This window comes from Embiotoca jacksoni, unplaced genomic scaffold, assembly GCF_022577435.1.
Source record: "Embiotoca jacksoni isolate LCO1_2020_lvr unplaced genomic scaffold, fEmbJac1.0.p SCAF_45, whole genome shotgun sequence".
Taxonomy (NCBI): domain Eukaryota; kingdom Metazoa; phylum Chordata; class Actinopteri; family Embiotocidae; genus Embiotoca; species Embiotoca jacksoni.
Genome location: NW_027185398.1, coordinates 138,162 through 158,636, shown reverse-complemented (window position 1 = coordinate 158,636; position 20,475 = coordinate 138,162). Strand labels below are relative to the sequence as shown.

General features: G+C 42.2%; 1 protein-coding gene across 7 annotated transcripts; it reads left to right on the top strand.

Annotated features, from left to right (window-relative positions):
* The first annotated feature begins 2,164 nt into the window (after nucleotides 1-2,164).
* On the top strand, nucleotides 2,165-15,325 carry tlx2 (T cell leukemia homeobox 2). Of its 7 annotated transcripts, none has more exons than XM_069169497.1 (5): nucleotides 2,165-3,350; nucleotides 10,286-10,490; nucleotides 11,125-11,362; nucleotides 14,295-14,472; nucleotides 14,850-15,325. In XM_069169497.1, exons 1-4 carry the CDS (start codon nucleotides 2,840-2,842, stop codon nucleotides 14,469-14,471), a joined length of 1,131 nt encoding a protein of 376 aa, XP_069025598.1. In that variant the 5' UTR covers nucleotides 2,165-2,839; the 3' UTR covers nucleotide 14,472; nucleotides 14,850-15,325. The 7 variants fall into 7 exon arrangements, with proteins under 7 accessions (XP_069025598.1, XP_069025597.1, XP_069025596.1 ...); XM_069169496.1 differs by having other exon boundaries at nucleotides 14,292-14,472; XM_069169495.1 differs by having other exon boundaries at nucleotides 10,278-10,490.
* Nucleotides 15,326-20,475: the final 5,150 nt, after the last annotated feature.

Genomic DNA, 20,475 nt, shown 5'->3' with positions numbered 1-20,475 from the left:
TTTTTTTACATGGAAAAGGTTTGTATATCCCCTGATTTAAGTTTATAACTTAACACTTAAAATATCACCTACACATTGATCACCACTTAATTAGTCGAAAAAAAAACCTCTGCCATAGATTTTGGCGCAGTAAGAAGAAAACTGTCAGTTCTGATCAGTTTTGACAGTTCTGTACAACATTTTTTAGTTGTTGTTGTTGTTGTTGTTGTTGTTTTAACCTATGCACTGTAAATGGATCCCTGACATTGTATAAGGTGTTGGAAGCCCTGTGCGTGCTGTGTTTTCCACAATTTGGTTAGTTTGACGCTCCGGGTGACGCAAAGCCGTCACATCCCCGCTGCTGACATCACCGACAGGGTGAGTCAGTGCTCCTCAATAGAGGCTTTCAAATATTACTTTCCGCCCTTCCTGTCCCTCATACATCTTCCCGGTTTTGCATAAACGGCCAATTACCTTGTCAGTAAGCTGATCTGAGGCTCCGCGCATCCTCTCGTCCCAATTCATTTTATTGTAACGCGCAAATATAAACAAGCCTAATAGCAGCCACCGCTCGCGCTCGCTCTCGTCCCCGCGCCGTTATTGATATGGCCTCGAATTCACACAATTGATTTTTATGCTTCCCTCTAGCCACCTTGTGCAGTTGAGAGATATCTTTATTCGCACGGAAAGTGAAATAAGTGCGTAATAAAACGGTGATATATTAAATCCGTTTTTCCCCGTGTCGCGCTTTTATTATGAGCCATTTTTCATCTTTATTGAATTGAGACCCCAGCGATCCACGTCGTCGCTTCGGGCGCAAAAAGGTTAAATAATTTGTGCAAATCAGCAAAGGCTTGCCTTTCACATTGGGCTTCATGATATCCATGGCTCCAGCTGCTATTTATCTGTTTAATTATCTATCTATCTATCTATCTATCTATCTATCTATCTATCTATCTATCTATCTATCTATCTATCTATCTATCTATCTATCTATCTATCTATCTATCGTTTTCCATTCAGACTAAACATCACTTACTGTTTACGTTTCATTACTCTGTGATAATGGACGGTGGGCCTATCAGTGCCCTCAGCTCGGGCCTGCACACTCTGCACACTTCCCGTCACTATCAGCGGATTTATGGCTTCATTGAGCGCAACAGATTATTGCTATTACAGCCCGGCTTCGATTCAAACACATAAATCTGGCTCACTATTTGTTTGGATCCTGTAAGGAACACACTGTTTTGATGTAACCTGCCTTGTCGACATTGAGGGGGGGGGGCCGTCACCCCGCGGGCTCATTCTCCTCTCAGTTTTTATTTATTCCAGTAGGCCTTATTGGTGATTATTTGGGTAAAAAAAAAAAAAAAATGTGGCAATGGGAAACTGTGGAGGTACTCGGAGGAGTCCTGAGGGGTCCGTGGGTGTGCGGTCTACTGTTTAATTGCAAAGGCAGGGAGAAAAACGTATACAGGGACTTTGCTCACCTGCTGTCAAGTTCTGTACAAAATTTTGTCTGGTGGGATCTCCGGTGCCACATAGTCCACCCCCCTCCCCACCCCCCTCCACCCCCAAACGGAAGGAGTCTTAACATGGCGGCATGGCCTATTACACAAAAATATAAAGATTAATCTCTACAATAATAAACTCATAAAAGACTATCCTCTAAATTGATTTAATATTTTTTTTCTTTGATTTGAATTTACGTTCAATTCAATTATAGCCTGCTTTACGGACATTTAAGGAACTAGTTTGGATAATTAAGACCTGCTTTTTTTTTTTTTTTTTTTAACTATAACATGCACAACTGAAAAATAATCAGACACACTTTAAGACTTGACTTCATTTCTCCAATCTCAAATAGCCTGTGCAGACGAAGTATTCGCGTGAAAGTTGCCGGACACCACTTGACCCGCGGGTCACAGCGCCGTTAAAAGGCGCAAAACCTCCAGTTTACCACTAGGAAAGCTGCAGGAAAAACACAGAAAGACGCGGCTTCTTTAAGACATCCGAGCAAAACAACTGTCCTACCGTGGAGGAGGGAGGGAGACAGAGAGAGAGAGAGAGAGAGGGAGAGAGAGTGAGAGAGAGAGAGTGAAGGGGAGGGGAGGGAGGGTTCGCTGGAGGACCGAATGGCAGCTTTTACGCAGAGGGTTGTCTCACCTGCTGAAACGCACTTCACCATTCAGCACAACAGAGCCATCTTTCGCTCTCACGTCCAATTAATATCCGCGCCTGCGAGGTCAGCGCTTCGTCTCCTCGTCTCCGGGTTTGTTTTGGGGTTTTTTTTTTTTTTTTTTTTGCCTGCCGCTTCGTATCGATGCTTGGTTATCATACCATGCCCCCCGCGTATGGATCGTCTCTGCCACAGTAGGCGAACAAAAGCGCATCAAGTCTCTCCAGAGGGCTGCTGCCTTCACCTCGCCAAAAAAATCACGGATTTGTGTCTGTAAGTATCGCCCCTACTCAGGATAACCGTTGGGCACCGTCGCTTTGTTTTTCTTGTTGTTAGGCTGCTTCGTGTCTCATTCACTTGGAAAGAACGAGCTGTTAAAGATGGATACGCTTTTTCTTAGCCCGACGGATAGCCATTTCATTTAGGGGGAACGTCTGATCCCGCTGTTGGACAAAAATAATGGCAAGGTTTTGGATAGCGCTGGACACGTTATTGGTTTCCTGGGAGTAGAGCAGGCCCGTGTCGATGCTTGAAAGCAACAACAACAAAAAAAAAAACAGCCCAGCACTGCAGCGTACAAACAAACATTTCATTTCCCAAGGCGTGTGTTACTGTATGTCAAAGATACTTCCGTGCACTGATCAAATATACTGACAAGCACATCACTGACAAGAAAAAACTATGGAGCATACTGGGATCGAGGAGGTGAACCAGACGCACCAGCAGCAGCATGAACCCATCAGCTTCGGGATCGACCAGATCCTCAACAGCTCGGACCAGTCCAGCGGCTGCATGCTGCCCAACCGGACAGGCGACCCGGATTACGCGCTGGCCTCCAACGTCTACAGCAACGGGTACAACAGCGTCTACAACCCGGCCTGCTCCATGGCGGCGGCGGCGGCGGGTCTGGCCGGCTCCTACAACGTCAACATGAACATGAACGTCAGCATGAACATGAACGTTAACGTGAACTCCGGGGGCGCGGGTGGCGTGATCCGGGTGCCCGCGCACAGACCCATGCCGCCTCCACCGCCGCCGCACGCCGCCGCGCCTCATCCGCCCCCTTCGGCGCATCCGCCGGGCATCGGACCCGGCATCCCCTCGGTGCCCGGGATGGGGATGGGGAATGCGGCAAACTTCACCTTTCCGTGGATGGAGAGCAGTAGGAGGTTTGCCAAGGACAGATTAACAGGTAAACAACAACAACAACAACAAAAATCTCGTTGTGTTCCCTCAACACCTGTTTTAATGCATTCCATTAAAAACTAATACAGGCCACAGAATTATAGAGAAGCCATAGAAATACTTTCATTTCACAAGCAGTGACATTAGGATCAAGCTCATTGGATGTTTTTCCTCATAACCATTCGTAAATTATGAATTGTTCCTCACCTTTTGTGCTTAAAACGGGGCTCCGCACGATGAAGTGTGCGGGCTGAGCGGGGGCCTAAATAGCTCGACAAAGTGGAGCTGATGATTTCATCTTTAGGTTGTAATCTATAACGAATCGCATATATATGCGCGCACAGAATCGGTTTTATTATGCTGGAAGGGGGCAGCCTGATAAACGAGTGGAGAAATTGACACGGACATGCTGATGAATCAGTATTGGACCATCACTCTCCATTTACAGCGGATGACGGATAACGACGTTCCTCTTTTTTTTCATGAGGATGAATGATTTTTTTTTTTTCTCCTCTCTTCTGCAAGCCAATTGAGAAAGCAGGAAGATGAGTCATAGTACTAATAACATATGACAGATTAAATTCTATTCAACACCGGATAATAAAAGGGTATTATTATCATTATTATTATTATATAGTCCTACATTTTATATTTAATGGAGGCAATTATTCTGCGTAACATTTAAAGACCTCACACACTTTCGGGTCAGTTAATATAGACTAACTGAGGTATCGTAAATGCAGATTAATCACTAGAAATGAAAAATTTCTGTTTCTTTTGTGTAGTTTGTTCATTTTTTTTGATACAAAAAACAAGTCATAGTAGTGTTTTTTTTCCTGTCCTGCTACTACGAGGCAAGCAGGTTTAAATGTCGTCAATAAGCTATAACTGTGTACACTCTCCACTTTGGAGTTTATTTTTAACTCAGTTTTTTTTCGCCGTTGAAAATTAAAGTAAATTGTGACCATCTTTTCTTTTCAAAACAAAAATTCACTACACCGATTTTTGTGCCATTTTTTGTTGGTTATAATAGCCACGATCTGAGTTACATAATTCTAATTAATTGTTTTGGTTCACACACTCTGTGAATCATTTTACTAAAAAGCAAACACACCCTCAGACGCCTTTTAAGCTGTGACACAATTATAATCGTTTCTTTCCAATCCAAAAATGAGACATTTGCCATAGGTTTTCCACTTATATTTTGAAGTAAATGTACATAAATTGAAAACTAAATGACACAGACTTAAAACAAATTAAACAGGAAGCTAAAATAACACTTTTAAATGATTATTATTCTGTGACATAGTAAAACGTATTACCTGGATGAAACGTGGTGTATACATGTTTCCTGTTTTGGAGGAGTGTTTCCGCTGGTATTTTCCTCATGACCTCACTGTTATAAAAGATGAAAATGAAGAACATCATGGATTTACGCGCGCTCGCTCACGCACGCACGCTCGCTCGCTCGACCCCCTCCTCCTCCTCCTCCCCCTCCTCTCCACGCATTAAATATTCACCGTTCACTTTCTTTTCTACCTGATTAATTATTAAATACTGGGGGACGATATGTCATCTGCAAAAAGATACAGTGTAAATAGGCTTATCAATTTTACTCATAGTCACCGAGGGCCTCTCGTTTAATTTCTCTGCAGCTCTGTGTCCCTGTAATTATTTCGCAGCTTATATCTTTCCTCGGTATTGATCAGCCAAAGATCAACAGCAGCAGCTACAGCAGCACTACTACCACACACACACACACACACACACACACACACACACACACACAGATATGCGCGCGCGCCAGCCTGCTCGGTTTCCTATAAAAGGCCGTAAATCAAACGGACTATATCATCTGTCCTGATGGGCAGAGCAGCATTTGAAATGTTTCTCCCCGTTTCTTGGGTTTTCTCTTCGCCTTCCAAGTTGAAACCGGAGGAGAAAAAGAAAAAAAAAAAAAAAAAAGAAAAATACGGGCCCCGTGCAGCTTTAAAACAGCTAAATGTTTGGCAAAAAAAACAAATAAAAGGCTTCCAGCTCTGCCTGGCAGTCATGGGAGGTTTCTTTCTTTTTTTCTTTTTCTGTTTTGCAAGGCGGGATGTAAACGAAACCTGTTAATTGCACAATATACTCTCGTTTTTCCACGCTGCTGATGCGTCTATGGCGACAATTCACGTTATAAATCCTCTCGAGCTGATCAGACTGGACGCAAAAGATTAAGACTTTAAAGTGTTAAAGGGCGTCATTTTATCCATCCATCCGCACCAATAAGACTCGTTTATACACTGGTAGATTCATGGCGACCACCAGCTCCTCTCTGTGTTTTACTCAGGGCTTATAGGGCCGTCGAGTTATTCATGTAATTTATAACGTTATTCTATCCTAAATTTCAGCACCATTTCCACGGTATTATTATTAGATTAGTAATAGTAGTAGTAATAGTAATAGTAGTAGTAGTAGTAGTAGTAGGAGCAGTAGTAGTGCAGTTCTATTCAGACACGTCTCCGTGCGTCCTGCTCAAAAACTGTGGCTAGTTTTAATGATACTTTCAGATTTATTTTTTATTTAGGCCGATTTTTATAAAAAGAAAACATTGGTCAAAGCTTGGGAAAGATTTTGATGACTTAAAATTTAAAAAAAAAAAAATAAATCCCCAAAACAAACAAAACTGTCAATACAAGCTGTGGAAAAAAAAATACAGACTAGTTTACATTAATTATATAATTACTGTAATGGATACACATATTAAAAAAAAAAGAAAAGAAAAGAAGAAATATAAAGTTAAATGTTTTCCAAGCTACCACCGTTATAACAACACCTACAAGTACCACAACTACTAATAAAATATAACATAAGATATTGTTGATCATTTGGGCATTTTGACAATAAACAGAGCCATAATGCAGCTATGTGCAGCTCTATAGCAGCACTGAGCACCAATTAAAAAACATAATTAAAGCTTTTTGTTTTGCTCTCCAGTATAAATCTCTGTCTGTGTGTTAATGACAGAAAGGCAGAAACATTATATTTCAGTGCTGAAGTCCCTTGCTCTCGTGTGTGTTTCCATGCTGCCCTGATTCTCGCTGTGACAGAAGACAGTGTCCCTGCCTTTTGTCCCGTATAGTGTAATAAATAGCAATATATGTTCATGTTATATTTCAATATCCCCTTCAGAATCCTTCACGGATATATATTTATTAGATTGCTACAAAGGTAATATCCGCAGTGGGGAAGGGAGGCGCTGTCACCGAGAAGTGTTATTAAGTATAAGTGGTTTTATTATGGGAAACATATTCTCCACGGCGGCATTTTATTTTTTGATATGCTTATGCTAAATTGTGTTACCCAGGCAGCAGATTTAGTATTCACACACACAGTAGAAAAAGAAAAGTCTGATTATTTTGTAGTATTTGTTTTTTTACCTTTTTTTTTCTTCTTTTATTTGTGGAAACAAGATTTTGTTTTTATGATCAGTTGTGAAGAACCTGAGCTCCTCCTGCATTAAGTTTATTCACAGCTTCAACACAAGTTCTTTGTCGACAGTTTACATGTTTTACATGCTGCCATGGAAAACCATTAGGAAAAATAGTTAGAATAATATTTAATATTTGACTAGAAGCTACAGGAAGTTTTTGTTTAGACTAATGAAGGACCCCTTTTTTTAAAAATTTTTTCCTTTGTTCTAAATATTTCTGTGAACTTTTAATGTGCAATTCAGACAAATTTCAAGAATTCAGAGCTTTTTTTCTTGATTTTTTTTAATATGGCCCCTAATTCAGGGTCCTATTATATATATATAAAATTTGATTTAATAATCCAATAGTGCCCAGCAATTTTATAGTAAAAGGTCACCAAATGTACCAACATCAACAAAACATCAAGATTATATAAAAGGACACAATGACTACATTTGACACAAGATTACAAGAATATTACGACTACTTCACACAAATAGGGTTATTGTAATTCATTTGATTTGATTGGGGCTGATCCAGTTGAGTAGTGACACTTTTGATTTTGGTTTGTTAAATATCTGTCTGATTTTATCTTTTTATTTTCTCCAACAAGCCTCAGTTTGGTTCTCTACACAGGAGTTTACAGTCTCAATAATTCCAGTAATGGATCAATCTAAAGGCATCTGAGTCTCACACCTTCAGTTAAAACATGATTCATGTCTATTGCATTGCTGTATCACAGAAATATCAACATTTTGCACAGTGTAAGGAAACGCCTCGCTGCAGTTGGCGGGTCCAAAAGGGGTCCTGGCTGCATGTTGGGTTGCCTTTGAACGTGCTTGTATGTGCCTGGCCCATTAGTTAGCCCACAGATGGCCTGAAAATAGCCATCTAATACGGGGTGATTTAGCCAGACCAGCCGCTGGGAGCAACAACAGGCCTGCTCGCTCTTTCTAAGGCTCCACGTAGAATTGGGAAGATGCAAACCCCCCCCCCCCCCCCCCCCACCACCACCACCACCACCACCACCACCACCACCAAAAAAACAAAAAATAGCTCTCCTGCGTGTTTAAAAGTGTATGGAGGCATCATAGAAAAAGTCACTGCGTCACTGGAGATTTGGAAACATTCCATGAAGTGCAATAAGGTCACTTTGAGTCAGTAATAAGGGCCACAGAGGTGCTACAGTCCACTGTGAGCGCCTATAGGATTATTATGGAAACATCATGGGGATTTTGTCATTATAAACTCATGATTAAATACCACAGATGCCTGTCGACATCCCGAAAGGAATATTAAGAGGGGTACAATTACCGTTTTTATTATTATTGAGCATCGGCGCAACACATAATGTGAAACCTGATAATAATGTTATAAGAATATTACCACAGAAGATTAAAAATAATAACGAGCTGTAAAAAAAAAAGAGAGAGAGAGAGAGAGAGGTCACTATAAATCCTAAAGCCAATAAAAAGTAGCATGTTTTTCATATCAGACTGTAAATCTGCCCAGCTAATTTACACTGAGGCGGTTAACTCTATGTGACCTACTGCAACCCGGCGCGACGTAGCCGTTCAATCTCTACTTCACGAGTCGTTTGTTCGTGTACGCCTCAATTTGCCACTCTTGTTCAGCACCATCAGGGGACGTCGACAGCTCCCTGGAAATGACTGCCAAGCCGCATAATAGCTTCATGTTCCATTTTCCATCCAAATTGTCATCGTCTGTAGAGCAAATGAATTTTCAGGTTGCTGAAACTCACGAGAGCAGCGGCGGCGGCGGCGGCGGCGGCACGTAACCCCGAGGGGACACCTATGCAGATGTTTTCATATTCATTTTGGCTCCTGGTGAGCTTTCTCTGACAAACCGAAAACAAATAAACACCCTGTAAGACAGCGGGATAAACAGCATGCTGGAGAGGAATGACACAAAGAGCGAGAGGGAGACAGAAACTGATTTTGTTTTTTTGCTGCTGCTGCTGCTGCTGTTGATTTCCATTCAGCTTCAAAATGAGAATGTGGCTGGGGAGTGGATCTATGGCCAACGATCTCGTTACATTTATCGATCTTCTGTTTACCCATGGCTGACAAAATAGACAGGATTCATAGATATTTTATGATGCAGAAGATAAGTTGTTATTAATACCCCGCATGTGAAAGTGAACCAGCAGGCAACTGAGGCACGGATGGAAGGAAAAAAAAACCTGAATGTACACTTTGCACAGGGACAGAGTGCAATTTATAGTTTTTTGAAAAGGCTGCAATGACAAAGCAACTAAAAGGACAAAAAGGAGTCCAGCAATACATCTACAGTATATATAAGTCACTATAAAGACGATATAGATTTACACCAAAAACAATGGGAAGATATTTTTTAAGCTGATCGCAATCATTTCGCATAATTGTTAGAATTGTCTAAAACAATCTGTATAAGAACAGCTGGATGAAACTCACAGAAATGTCATTTTCCACTATTTGAGGTATGAATGGCACCGTTGAGATGAGGTCATCCCCCTCCCTCTTCTGCTGTGGCTTAATGACAGGCGAGAGGAGATCAGCGCCACCAAGTGTTAAGCGTTAAACCTCTTGCATTGCATTTCGATGGGCGTCACATTCAACGATTTAGTCGCAACGAGACAAACACTTCCAACACTGCTGTGGAAATATTTTGGGTTTTAAGCTCCATTAAAAGCCCCGATAACTTGGAGGAGGCGGTTTGTTGAAGCTGCGTAAAAAAAACAAAAACACGTGGTGTTCAAAGTCAAATCAACAGAAAAAGAATTAAATCACAATTATTCATCAACAAAAATGTCCTGATTGTGGTATTCCTACAAACGATGCTAATGTTCGGCAAAAAAAAAAAAAAAGACACCTAAATGCCTAAAGTTGTGAAATTTTTTGCAATACAGTTACTTTTAAATGGCTTTAACGCTTCATGTTTGTATGGAAGATGTTTTGTGCAAATATTGAAATATGTCTATATTTGATTACGTTGATGGCAAAATGCACCCTCCCCACCCCCCCACCCACCCCCAAAAAAAGAAAAACAGCAAAACACAAAAAGTACAAACTCATCTAAACTCTCCAAATCTTGTTTTGTTTGCTTGCAATTGTATTATGTTTGTCTGTGAATGGTACATGGAGAGCTTCATCACATTGTCAAGTGGATGACCCCGATTGTCTGTTTTCTGATTGGCCGACCGAACGGTGTGCTTGATTCATCGATGTAACCCTGCTCGCTGTCACTTATGGTTTTTTTTCTGAACGGCAGATATCTCATTTTGTAGCGAAACGTCTCCGAATGTTAACTTCTAGGACGAGCGGTAAATGTCATTAAAGCTGACTCTGTTCATCATTTAGCCCTCCCTCATGTGATTAGTTGCTATGCGTCGGTGCCCGCCCGGCGGCGGCGGCGAGCAAGCAAGCAGCAGCCGCTGCTGCTCCAGATGTGGGACCTCACTATGTCTCCCTTTCCTTTAGGGGAGCAGGCAGAGGAGAGCCGTGCAGGAGAGGCCACGGGGGGCCCGGGGGCCGCCGGGCCCCTCTGTCCTCTCCCCAAGGGAGACATCGGCAGGGTCCCCGTCTGGAGCACTGTGGAAACATTAGCCAAATGTTATTACCCCGAGCTCGCTCACCTGCGAGACGGCGGTGGCCTTCTAGCAGACTATCCTTTTCCCAAGGGGGCTTGTCCAGGTGAGTCACCCCCCCCCCTCCCCCATCCCCCCCCCTTCCCCTAACAAGCACCTCTCAGATTTCTCAGTTGATTTGTAGCAGCATCCCTCTTGTGTTCAACTTCAATATTGAAAGATTTTTGTCGTTGTTTGTAATAAATGCAAAAAAAAAAAAAAAACTGTTGATAAAGCCAAACTCTCAATTTTAAACTGTACCAATCTCTCTGATATATTTGAATTTATGAAGGCCAATGATAATGATACAGCATATACCAACTCTCTATTTGTCCTTAACTTACTTTTTTTTTTCTTGGACTCTCCATTGTACAAACCAGCGTGCTGTTTAGAAATTCAAAGCCTGGCAGGGGAAGTGTAGTTAATTACATTTATCTGCTTCAATTGGCAGCTTCTGGGCCTTTTCTCAGACTCCCCAAACACACTGGCTTCTTCCAGACTAAATGGACAATCCTGTTATCTGAACAAGGACTGGAAAGCAAAAAAATTGTGTTTTGTATTCCGAGTGTATACAAACAAAAGTTTATACCTCAGAAACATAGATCCATTTTACAAGTGGAAATAAGCACAAAGATGTTTCACTTTAAAAATTAAAAAAAAAAGTCAAACAAATCCTCTTTTTCTCTTTGCCCTCATTTCAGCCGCCCTCTCGCCCTTCTCCGTGACCCGGCGCATCGGCCACCCGTACCAGAACCGGACGCCCCCCAAGAGGAAAAAGCCTCGTACCTCCTTCAGCCGGGTGCAGATCTGCGAGCTGGAGAAACGCTTCCACCGGCAGAAGTACCTGGCGTCGGCCGAGCGCGCCACCCTGGCCAAGGCCCTGAAGATGACGGACGCACAAGTCAAGACCTGGTTTCAGAACAGACGGACAAAATGGCGGTAAGATTACAGAAAAGGTGTTTATTCGCTTGGGAGTTCTCCCACGTTAGAAAAAAAAAAGTTTTTTGGTGGATTTTGGGGAATTTTTTTATTGGGGCAGGATTTGCACCCCTTACAATTTTTTCGATGCGCTATAAACTGACAAACGCGTCTCCGTTTTTACACTCGCATCAAAAAAAAAAGAAAAGAAAAGAATGCTTACTCGTGTCTTCCTTTAAACGCAAGAAAAAAATAAATTAAAAAAAAAGGCCCCACAGCTGAAGCATTCAAGGAGTTGTATAATACAAACACCTATTTTTGCTTAGCGTGGCTGCCGGTCGAGGCCAGTTCACTTGACCAAGCACAATTACTCCTGAGCCTCCTGAAAGGCCTTTTAGAAACCTGCTGTCCAAAGCAATACTGAAACACTCACAGGAAGAAGTGGCTGCCAGGTCCATAGACTTAGAAAACACACACACACACACACACACGCACACACACACACACACACACACACACACACACACTCTTTCACTTCATTCTAACTGTTGTTTATAGCCATTTGGCAGTAAATGAGTAGAAAATCAAATTATGATGCCCTGCCCTTAGTTAAAGGAGCAGAACACATTTTTCAAAAGCATATTACAAACAGCTAAAATCCCCTTAAGTCATTACTTTAAAGGTTTTACTGTTTTACTGCCTTAAGCTTTTTTCGAATGAGTTTTGTTTTTACGAACGCCTCGAAAACAGTTAAAAACGTGTTTGTTTGTAACATTTTTCAGTATGTTTACTGGCTTTTTTGTGTCTTTAATAATAATAATAATAATAATAATAATAATAGTAGAACAATTATATTTTAATGATCCATTTAAAAAAAAAAAAAAAGTACAAAAAGAACTTGCATTTGTTTTGAAAACCCCGCCACTCATATTCTGTAGCAGTGAAAAAAAAAGTCCCGGCGTGACAAAATAAAGGAAAAAAGAAATTTGCTTAAAATAAACACAAACCGTATCCAAGACTGAACGGCGTGTCACGAGTAACAGGGGAATTGGCTTAACTCGCTTTTCTGATTTCCTACTTTTGCCGAGATTTATGCCATTTCCCTGTAGTGTGCACCCGATAGGACGAGCGTGAGGGATGTCTTTGCGTGACGACTACGCTAGTAACAAGAGCATGATCGAATCAACAGCTGGGGAATCAGATTATCATAATGCTGTTAACAATAATGTGTGGCTAATGGATGGAGGTTGGTGTGCATGAAAGAGCGTTTTAGAGGCGTGTTTCTGCTTTGCGATCCCGACCTGCCATTTTGAGTTTTCGCCGAGGATTTTAAGAAAGATTAGCTATTTTATTATGTGTTGTTTTACGAGTAATGCGATATCAATTATTGGATATATATATAAAAAAAAAACAATGGTTCGCGCCGTGTTCACCTTTAACAGCAGCGACGAGGGATGTTGGCGACGTTTCTCGGCTAAAAACGAGCACGTGCGGAGATGACAGTGTTTTAATTGTGAAATAAATGGAGATGTTGAAGTAACTTTAACTGGGTGGAAAAACGAACGCTAAATAAAAGAAAAAGGGCATTTTAGTCCAAATGGAAGCACGATGTGGGAGTTTGGTTAGAGGAAAAATATATTCTACGTATAATCGTGCAGCTCCTACGTACGATGACCACTAAAAAAAAAACCTAAAAACCCACCTTTCAACCATAAATGTCGCAACTCTTCCATTAAAACAACGATTTGTTTGTGAAATGTTTCGCAGCCACCGACGCTGAATCCGGGATGCGTGTTGCTGTATGTTTCAGAGACGAGAGAAATAAACAGATGTAACTTTTCACCTTGAGGTGGGAAGTGTACTGTATCACCCCCCCCACCCCCCCACTCCCCCTCATCCCACCCCACAAGTCACGTTTCCCTCGCCAGCACCTGTCACTCATCTCGATCAGCTGTCGTCTAGCCCGAAGCCCAAGTAACCGGCGCAGGTGTTGAATGAACATGCGGGGAACGGCAGCCGATTCGCAAACGAACAGGTTTTCTTCGCAGATTTTTCAGAGACGCGTCGAACTGCTCTTCTTGCTTTTATTTCCACGATTTCTTAAATCGCTGCGACTCCCTCGCTCGGCGGCTCCCGAGATTAAGATCACGCCCTCGAACATCCCTGAACAACGGCAGTTCCCGGCTGGTGTCCTCTTCAGTTGTTGTTTGATTTTAATTTTAAAACATGTCGCAGCTGCAGGCAGTCGTGTATTTTTCAAAACTGATGTTAGCCGAGTCTGTTGCAGTGATTCGCAGCTGTCTTTAGTTGGGACTTATTAAAATGAAGCATGCGTCTTTGGGACTCCCCGTCGCCCGTTACATACGTTTTTACAGGTTTCGTTTTAGCCTTTTTTTTTTTACCCAAAATAAGAAAAGAAAACATCACTGGCATAGTTACGTACACATGTGTCGCAGCTATACCTTTTTTCAACTTACCCCCACGGTCCTCTGAACGCTGTGACTTCCTGTATCTATTTCAAATTTTTTAAAAAACCTCTTGTGTTTCATACGCAGTCCAGCTAGATATTGACCTATAGTCCTGTGTGTCCTGTGTGTGTGTGTGTGTGTGGGGGGGGGGGGGATAAATCTTACGTTAGAGCACCTATTTTGTGCCCACCGTCGAGTTTTGTGCGCTGCATTAACCCGGTGCGGCGAAGAGGAGGCGTCTATCCTGCACACGAGGCATTTTAGGGGACATGTGTAAATTGCAGCTCCAGAAAATAACCCCCGGTTACACTCTCCTCCGCCTAAATCCACGAGTCTCTGCACGCACATCGACCACAAGTCAACTATCTGTCTCTTGCTCGAGTCGACGTTGTGCATAACGCCCTTCAAACTAAACATTATATTGGTCTTAAATTCCCCCCTCCCCCCATCTACTCTCCCTTCTGCGTCCTCCTTCCACCCAGGAGACAGACTGCAGAGGAGAGAGAGGCCGAGAGGCAGCAGGCCAACCGGCTGATGCTGCAGCTTCAGCAGGAAGCCTTTCAGAAGACGTTGAGCCAGCCGCTGCAGCCGGACCCGCTCTGCCTGCACAACTCCTCCCTCTACGCCCTGCAGAACCTGCAGCCCTGGGCAGACGAAAATAAGGTGACCTCCGTCACCTCCGTGGCATCTGTAGTGTGAGCGTGTGTGTATATATATCTATATATATCTATATATAGATATATATATATATTTATATGAGTGTGTCTGGAGGACAGAACCATTTGGGGATTTTTTTTTTTTTCTTAAGATACAGATCGAAGCTTTCTTTGGAATAAAAAACTAAAGGGGGGAGCGGGTGTAGAGAGACAAGAGACAGCTATCTGCCTGCAAGACCTACAAAACGCTGTGCGCGGACTTTCGCAGCACAGGAGCCGCACTTACGTTTAAATGAAACAAGTCTACAACTGTTTGTCTTAAAAACATGTGAAGTATGTTGAGTCATTTCCTGCCTCACACCAAGTTTCCGCTTTCCCCTTCAGCTGTCGGTCTAAAAAGAGAAGAGGGGCACTTTATCCCTAAAGAGTGCCAGGGAAACAAACGGGACACCTCTGTACATGCCCAACTATCAAGACTGCCCCCCCCCCCCCCACACACACACCCCACACCCCACACCCCCTCTCTTTTGCCTCTGGATCCCTCTCAAGGTGGCAGAGACTCTCTCCAGATTAAAAAGACCTCCTCTTTTTCTTTTTTTTTTCTCGCTTTTCACTTTGTACAATGTAGTAAATGCATGTTTCAACCCCCTTTTTCTGTGTGCACTCGGAAGTACCGCTGAAGTCCGCTGCTGTCCAGGCGGATCTCCTCCCTCACCCCCAGCCGCCCCCCGCCCTCCTCCTGGCCGCGGAGCGTTCAAAGCGGTAGCTGATTGGCGAAAAAGTCCTGATCACGGATTCCTCATTATGTTGAATTGAAAGGTGTTTTATATTAAATGATATTGTGACATTTTTGAAACGATGACACACCTCTCTGTTTTTTTTTTGTTTTTTTTCTTGCCTCTCGTTTGTATTTGTCGGGTTCCCTTCGCTCGCTCGCCTGCTTGTTGTCGTTGTTTGTCACCATCATGAAGATCGCGCAATAATACTTTATGATTTTGTTTGGGCGGTAGTTAGCCTCGTGGGATTTAGCGATGATAACACATTAAGGTTTCAAACCACCCAAAGGTAAGATACCGTCGGATCGTGTGAGAAGAACAACGCAATACCCTTTTTTCTATCCATAAAAACTGATGACTACAGCTCCCGTGTGTGTGAATGGGGATGGAGGGCATTGCCCAAAAAAAACAAAAACAAACAAACAAACAAAAAAAAACACACAACGCATGCTCAGCAAAACCCTCCCTGGATAAATAAAAGGTTTGGAAAGCGACGCCAGCTCAAATTAGAATGAGAATAAATGAGAAAGTACGAGTGGTACAACTGCCGAGTGAACGTTTGAATTGCGGCAGTCTGGATTTGTTTGTTTTGGTTTCATTTCCAGTGCTTTATTATATATATATATATATATATATATATATATATATTTTTTTTTTAGAGGAACCACTTAACGAAAGAATTTCTCTTTATTTTGTTGTTTTTAGTTTGTGGCGCTCATCAAAAGCATTCCCTCACACCTCTTCTGTTGTTCCTGTTGTTGGGAGTTTGCACACAGTTACCACCGGGATCAAACTATCAAGCGCTGAATTTATTGTTTAAAATACGCCCCTTCACTTGCTCTACATTTGTGCAACTTTCCTCGTTGAGAAGATCAGTCATAATAAACAAGAACCTGTAGTCGGATTTGGTCAAAAGTTGCCATGCTTTTTCTTTTTATGTATAATATCTGTCCTGCATTACAACGCGTTACGCTCTGCTTCCCGTCATCCGGCTGACACCTGCAGGAGGAATGGAAATCCACAGCCTCAAATAATCTCTCGAATTCCATTCGTCTGATAAACTTTGAGCAGGAGATTCTTTTGAACTCGGTTAACCGAGTTTTAAGAAGGAAATTCTCGATGTCAAGCTACCGCAACGCATTTTTCCGTGTTGACTTGTCATTGTTGTCTTAGTGAATCACGGACACGTAGACACCAGACAAGCGGTAAATATTTCGTTATCGCCACATCCTGCCTATCATCCAAGTGCTTATCACTCGAGTCATAACAAAAAAAAATAAAAAATAAAAAATAAAAACCTCCGAGTACAGTAAACACACCATTCAGGTTCCTTGCTGGTAAATGAGCCTTCGACGCGGTGAAACGTCACAGGAAGCGGGCCTGGCTGCGTTGACAGGGAATCGCTCCACTCCACCGGACTGGAAGCACAACGTTGGCCTCTTGTTAATCTTGGCCGTACCTGCTTCTGACAAATACCGATCCTCAGACTTCTTGTTTGGCCAACATCTCGTCGCGTTTTGTTTGGATATCTCTGTCATCCGCACAGAAGAGTTTGATGATCTGGTTCGAAACAGCTGTCTGCAACTGCAGCCGCCCCGAGACGTAGTGCCAACGTTTAGTCAGTTGTTGTTGGGGTTTTTTTCTAGGGCGTCTTGCCTGGTTGGGATCCTGTCAATAACAGGCAGCTCTCCAGTTGACGCCTCCTCAAACCCCCCCCCACACACTTCCTCCACTCCCTGCTGCTTTCATCCCCTCCGTCTCGAGTGCCTCGAAGACGTGACTTGGCCCATTTTTGGAAAAAAATTCCTTCTTTCACTGTTTTCAAAACTGTGCATTGTGTTTTACTACAGGTGCTTAAAGATTATTTTTTTTTTCTCCTCTCTTGTCATGGCTGTGTGGTTGTTTATTTTTTCTTGCCCCCCCCCCCCCCCCCCCCCACACACACACACACACACACACACACACACACCGCTTTCTGTCACCGCCAAAGAATCTTTATCCAATAAAATGTCACCACACAAGATGAACAAGCGGAAGCGGCTCAGGTTATATCAGACTTCCTATCAAGCGCCGTGTTTTGAACAGGGACACCAAAAAAAAAAAGAAAAAGAACTTCTCAGCACACACGACGTGTTGTTCTCCGCGTCACACTCGGTCATCGCTTGTTTACTTTTCTTGAGAAACGCAGCAAACATTTAAAAGTACTTGTCGGGCAGCTGTCGACGCGTCAGTGCGTTTTGCATTGAAAGTGGTGGAAGTTTGAATTCCCACGAAGACAGTTGCGGGTGATTTATTTTGGTACTAATACGCCTCTCTATTGGGTAACAACAACTGCCGTCTTTATAGTTTCCAAATTGTTGAGTCCCTACCAAACATTCGTTGAACTTTGCCATTGTTGGACTCGGGCTCATGCTATACAAAGCCAATGTGCGTCAGCCCTTGCCATTAATCATAAACCGTTTCCTCTTGGACGTATTCCTAAATATTCAGGTTACAAATGGTGACTCTTCACGTTGAAATATAGTTAATCGGCTCGTCTATACGAACAATCATTGATGAACATGATTACTACAAAGCTGAGCGTCCAAAAAAGCGTGCTTCTTTTCAGTGTTGTTTAATTATTAAAATGAACAGTATAAAATGTACACCAACACAAACCCAGATGTAATATCCAATCCTGTATTTTATTTTATTATTATTTTTTTTTAAATGTCACTGCCAGATGTAATAACATCCGTCTGCAGCACTAACAGTCACATTCAGGCTATGACAGCTGCTGGATTTCAGAGGAAAGCAAACACTACCTGACACTGACAAAATCTCTGAAGTCGCTGCTAATGTGTTGACAGGTGAGGCCTCTCTTGACTTTATATGCCGCTACGGTCTGTTGGCTTGAGTCACTATTGAAAGAGGAGCTCTACCGGAGGCTAACAATACTTAGCAGTTACAGCACTTAATCCATAGATTTAAAAAAAAAATAATCTCGTACAGTTTCCCTCCAATGTTTGGTCAAATATGAAGGATTATCGCAATACTCACTCATTTCAAGGTTATCACGCGTTGTTGAAACTAGAGTTTAAGTGGGCAGAAAATGAAAACTCCACACAGCTAATCCACTAGATTAAACCCCATAATTTAAAATGAATCTAGGAATTCAACTCGGATGGAGAGTTTGAAGTGTAAAACAACTGATTTTCCCAGTCGAGTATTTTTTTGTGAACTTCTTCACTGATCACCAGCATCAGCAGTGATTCAGCACGAACGGTGCTCTCGGTCCCACGCTACTTTTTTTGTTTTGTTTTGTTTGTTTGTTTTATGGTTCAAGACAAAAACCTGCTTCTCCTGACGCGCGGCTGTCACTTTCAATTCAAATGGGTTAAACGTCCTGAATAAGGTTTGACAAGACGGACTCCCTTTTTTTTTTGTGTTTTGATAAATATCTGGATGCACTGGATTCGGCCCGAACACTGCCTGTACACAAACGTTTATTTCGTAATGCCGTAAGATTAAATTAAACTGGAAAAACAAAGTCTGGTCTTTAGCAAATATCTTCAAACATGCATGCATAAGACATACGTTTGGATTCTGTATGACGGTGATCGTGTATTAGATAAATGGTTTGATAAAACGAGGATTAAAGACATGTTGGCTGCTCTTGCAGGAAAATCCAGCAGTATGGAGTCACTTCCAGCTGAGTGAAGAATGAAGAGCTCTTTTTTTTTTTTTTGCAATCTGACAGCATGACAAAAAAATTCATTGACTAAACTCAACCTGCTGACACGCACATACTCAACATGTGCATAAAAACGGTTACACTCGGGCATGTTTGCATACGAGTGCACGCAGGGGCAAAAATAAAGCATGCAAATATGAACAGCTTCCCATAAACATTACACGCAAGCAGAAAACAAATAAGTTATTTATACTTTAGGGAAACTCCATAACAGTAGAAGGAGGGAATTATTTGTATCCCTAATTTAAGCGAGTGTGGTAAAACAATTGTAGTATAATTGGAAACTGAAACAAATACTTCAATACAAATACAAATGTTTTATATACAGTAAATACACCCTTTTCTAGTCTGACTCACAGAAGGTGCAAATGTTGGTATAAACCTGCCAACCCCTCGTTTTTCCTGTTCCCGTTTTTTTAAAAAAAATCCACATCATCCCGAAACAACAACAACTTCCAAGCAACAAACCTACACGCTGGAAATGCCAAAGATTTGGGGTCATGCCCGCTTCTTTCTTTTTAGTCATTTTGCAGGAAGTTATCCATTATCATCCCCACAAACATATGCTCCACAAAAAAAAAAAAAATAATAATAATACTATTTGCAAGGGCACCATTGCCACAACGGGAGGAGTTGGGGTGGGGGAGCTTCGTGTTGCCTAAGATCACTGTGATTGGTTGAAACAAATACAAACAAGCCAGAGCAATTTGCTCCCCTATAACAGAACTGCTGTTTATCATATGGGTACATTCAGACCATTCTCAGTCGCTGGCACAGTGTACACCTTTAACAAATCTGTTCCCAAAAATGCGAAGCAAATGTGTTCACGCGCGTCCAACATCATATCAGTCGTGAGAACGGACCTGCAGACGTGTCCTGGCAGCCTGGTGCATGACAGCTTTCTCAAGCTTCCAGGCACGCATGAAGGAAACACTCGTTCTGTTTTAGCAGTACAGTACCGGCGCTGTGGCTCAGTTGCTCAATGCCTGGCCGGCGATACCGACCGGCACGTTATGAGACAGTTAGGCTCAACTCAGCTGTTGTTTAAATACATCAGACATTTTGTTAAAAAAAAAAAAAATGCTTGTGTGCACCCTGGAGATGACCCCCCCCCCCCTTTCAACATAAATAAAGCTGGGGTTGAGTACGAAGGTTTAACATGAAAGGTAAAGAGTCCGATTCAAGCCTAAAGAAACTGCCTTACTGCAGTGCCTTTGAGCAAAAACAATGACCCCACCCCCCTCCATCCCCCCCTCACCTGCTGCTAGCTCTGTCAAAAAAAAAATACAGTACTTATATTAAAAGGTATGGCAAAGAAGTGGTTATAACATCATTGGTCTTTGAATCACATGCATAATTAATCATGTGATATATATTACTGCGCATTCTGCTTTTAACTTAAATGAGAATATATGGTCATAAACTAAACCACCAAAACAAAAAGACGAATCATAGACACTTAAAATGTATCTGTCAACACTTCTATGATCAAATTATTCAG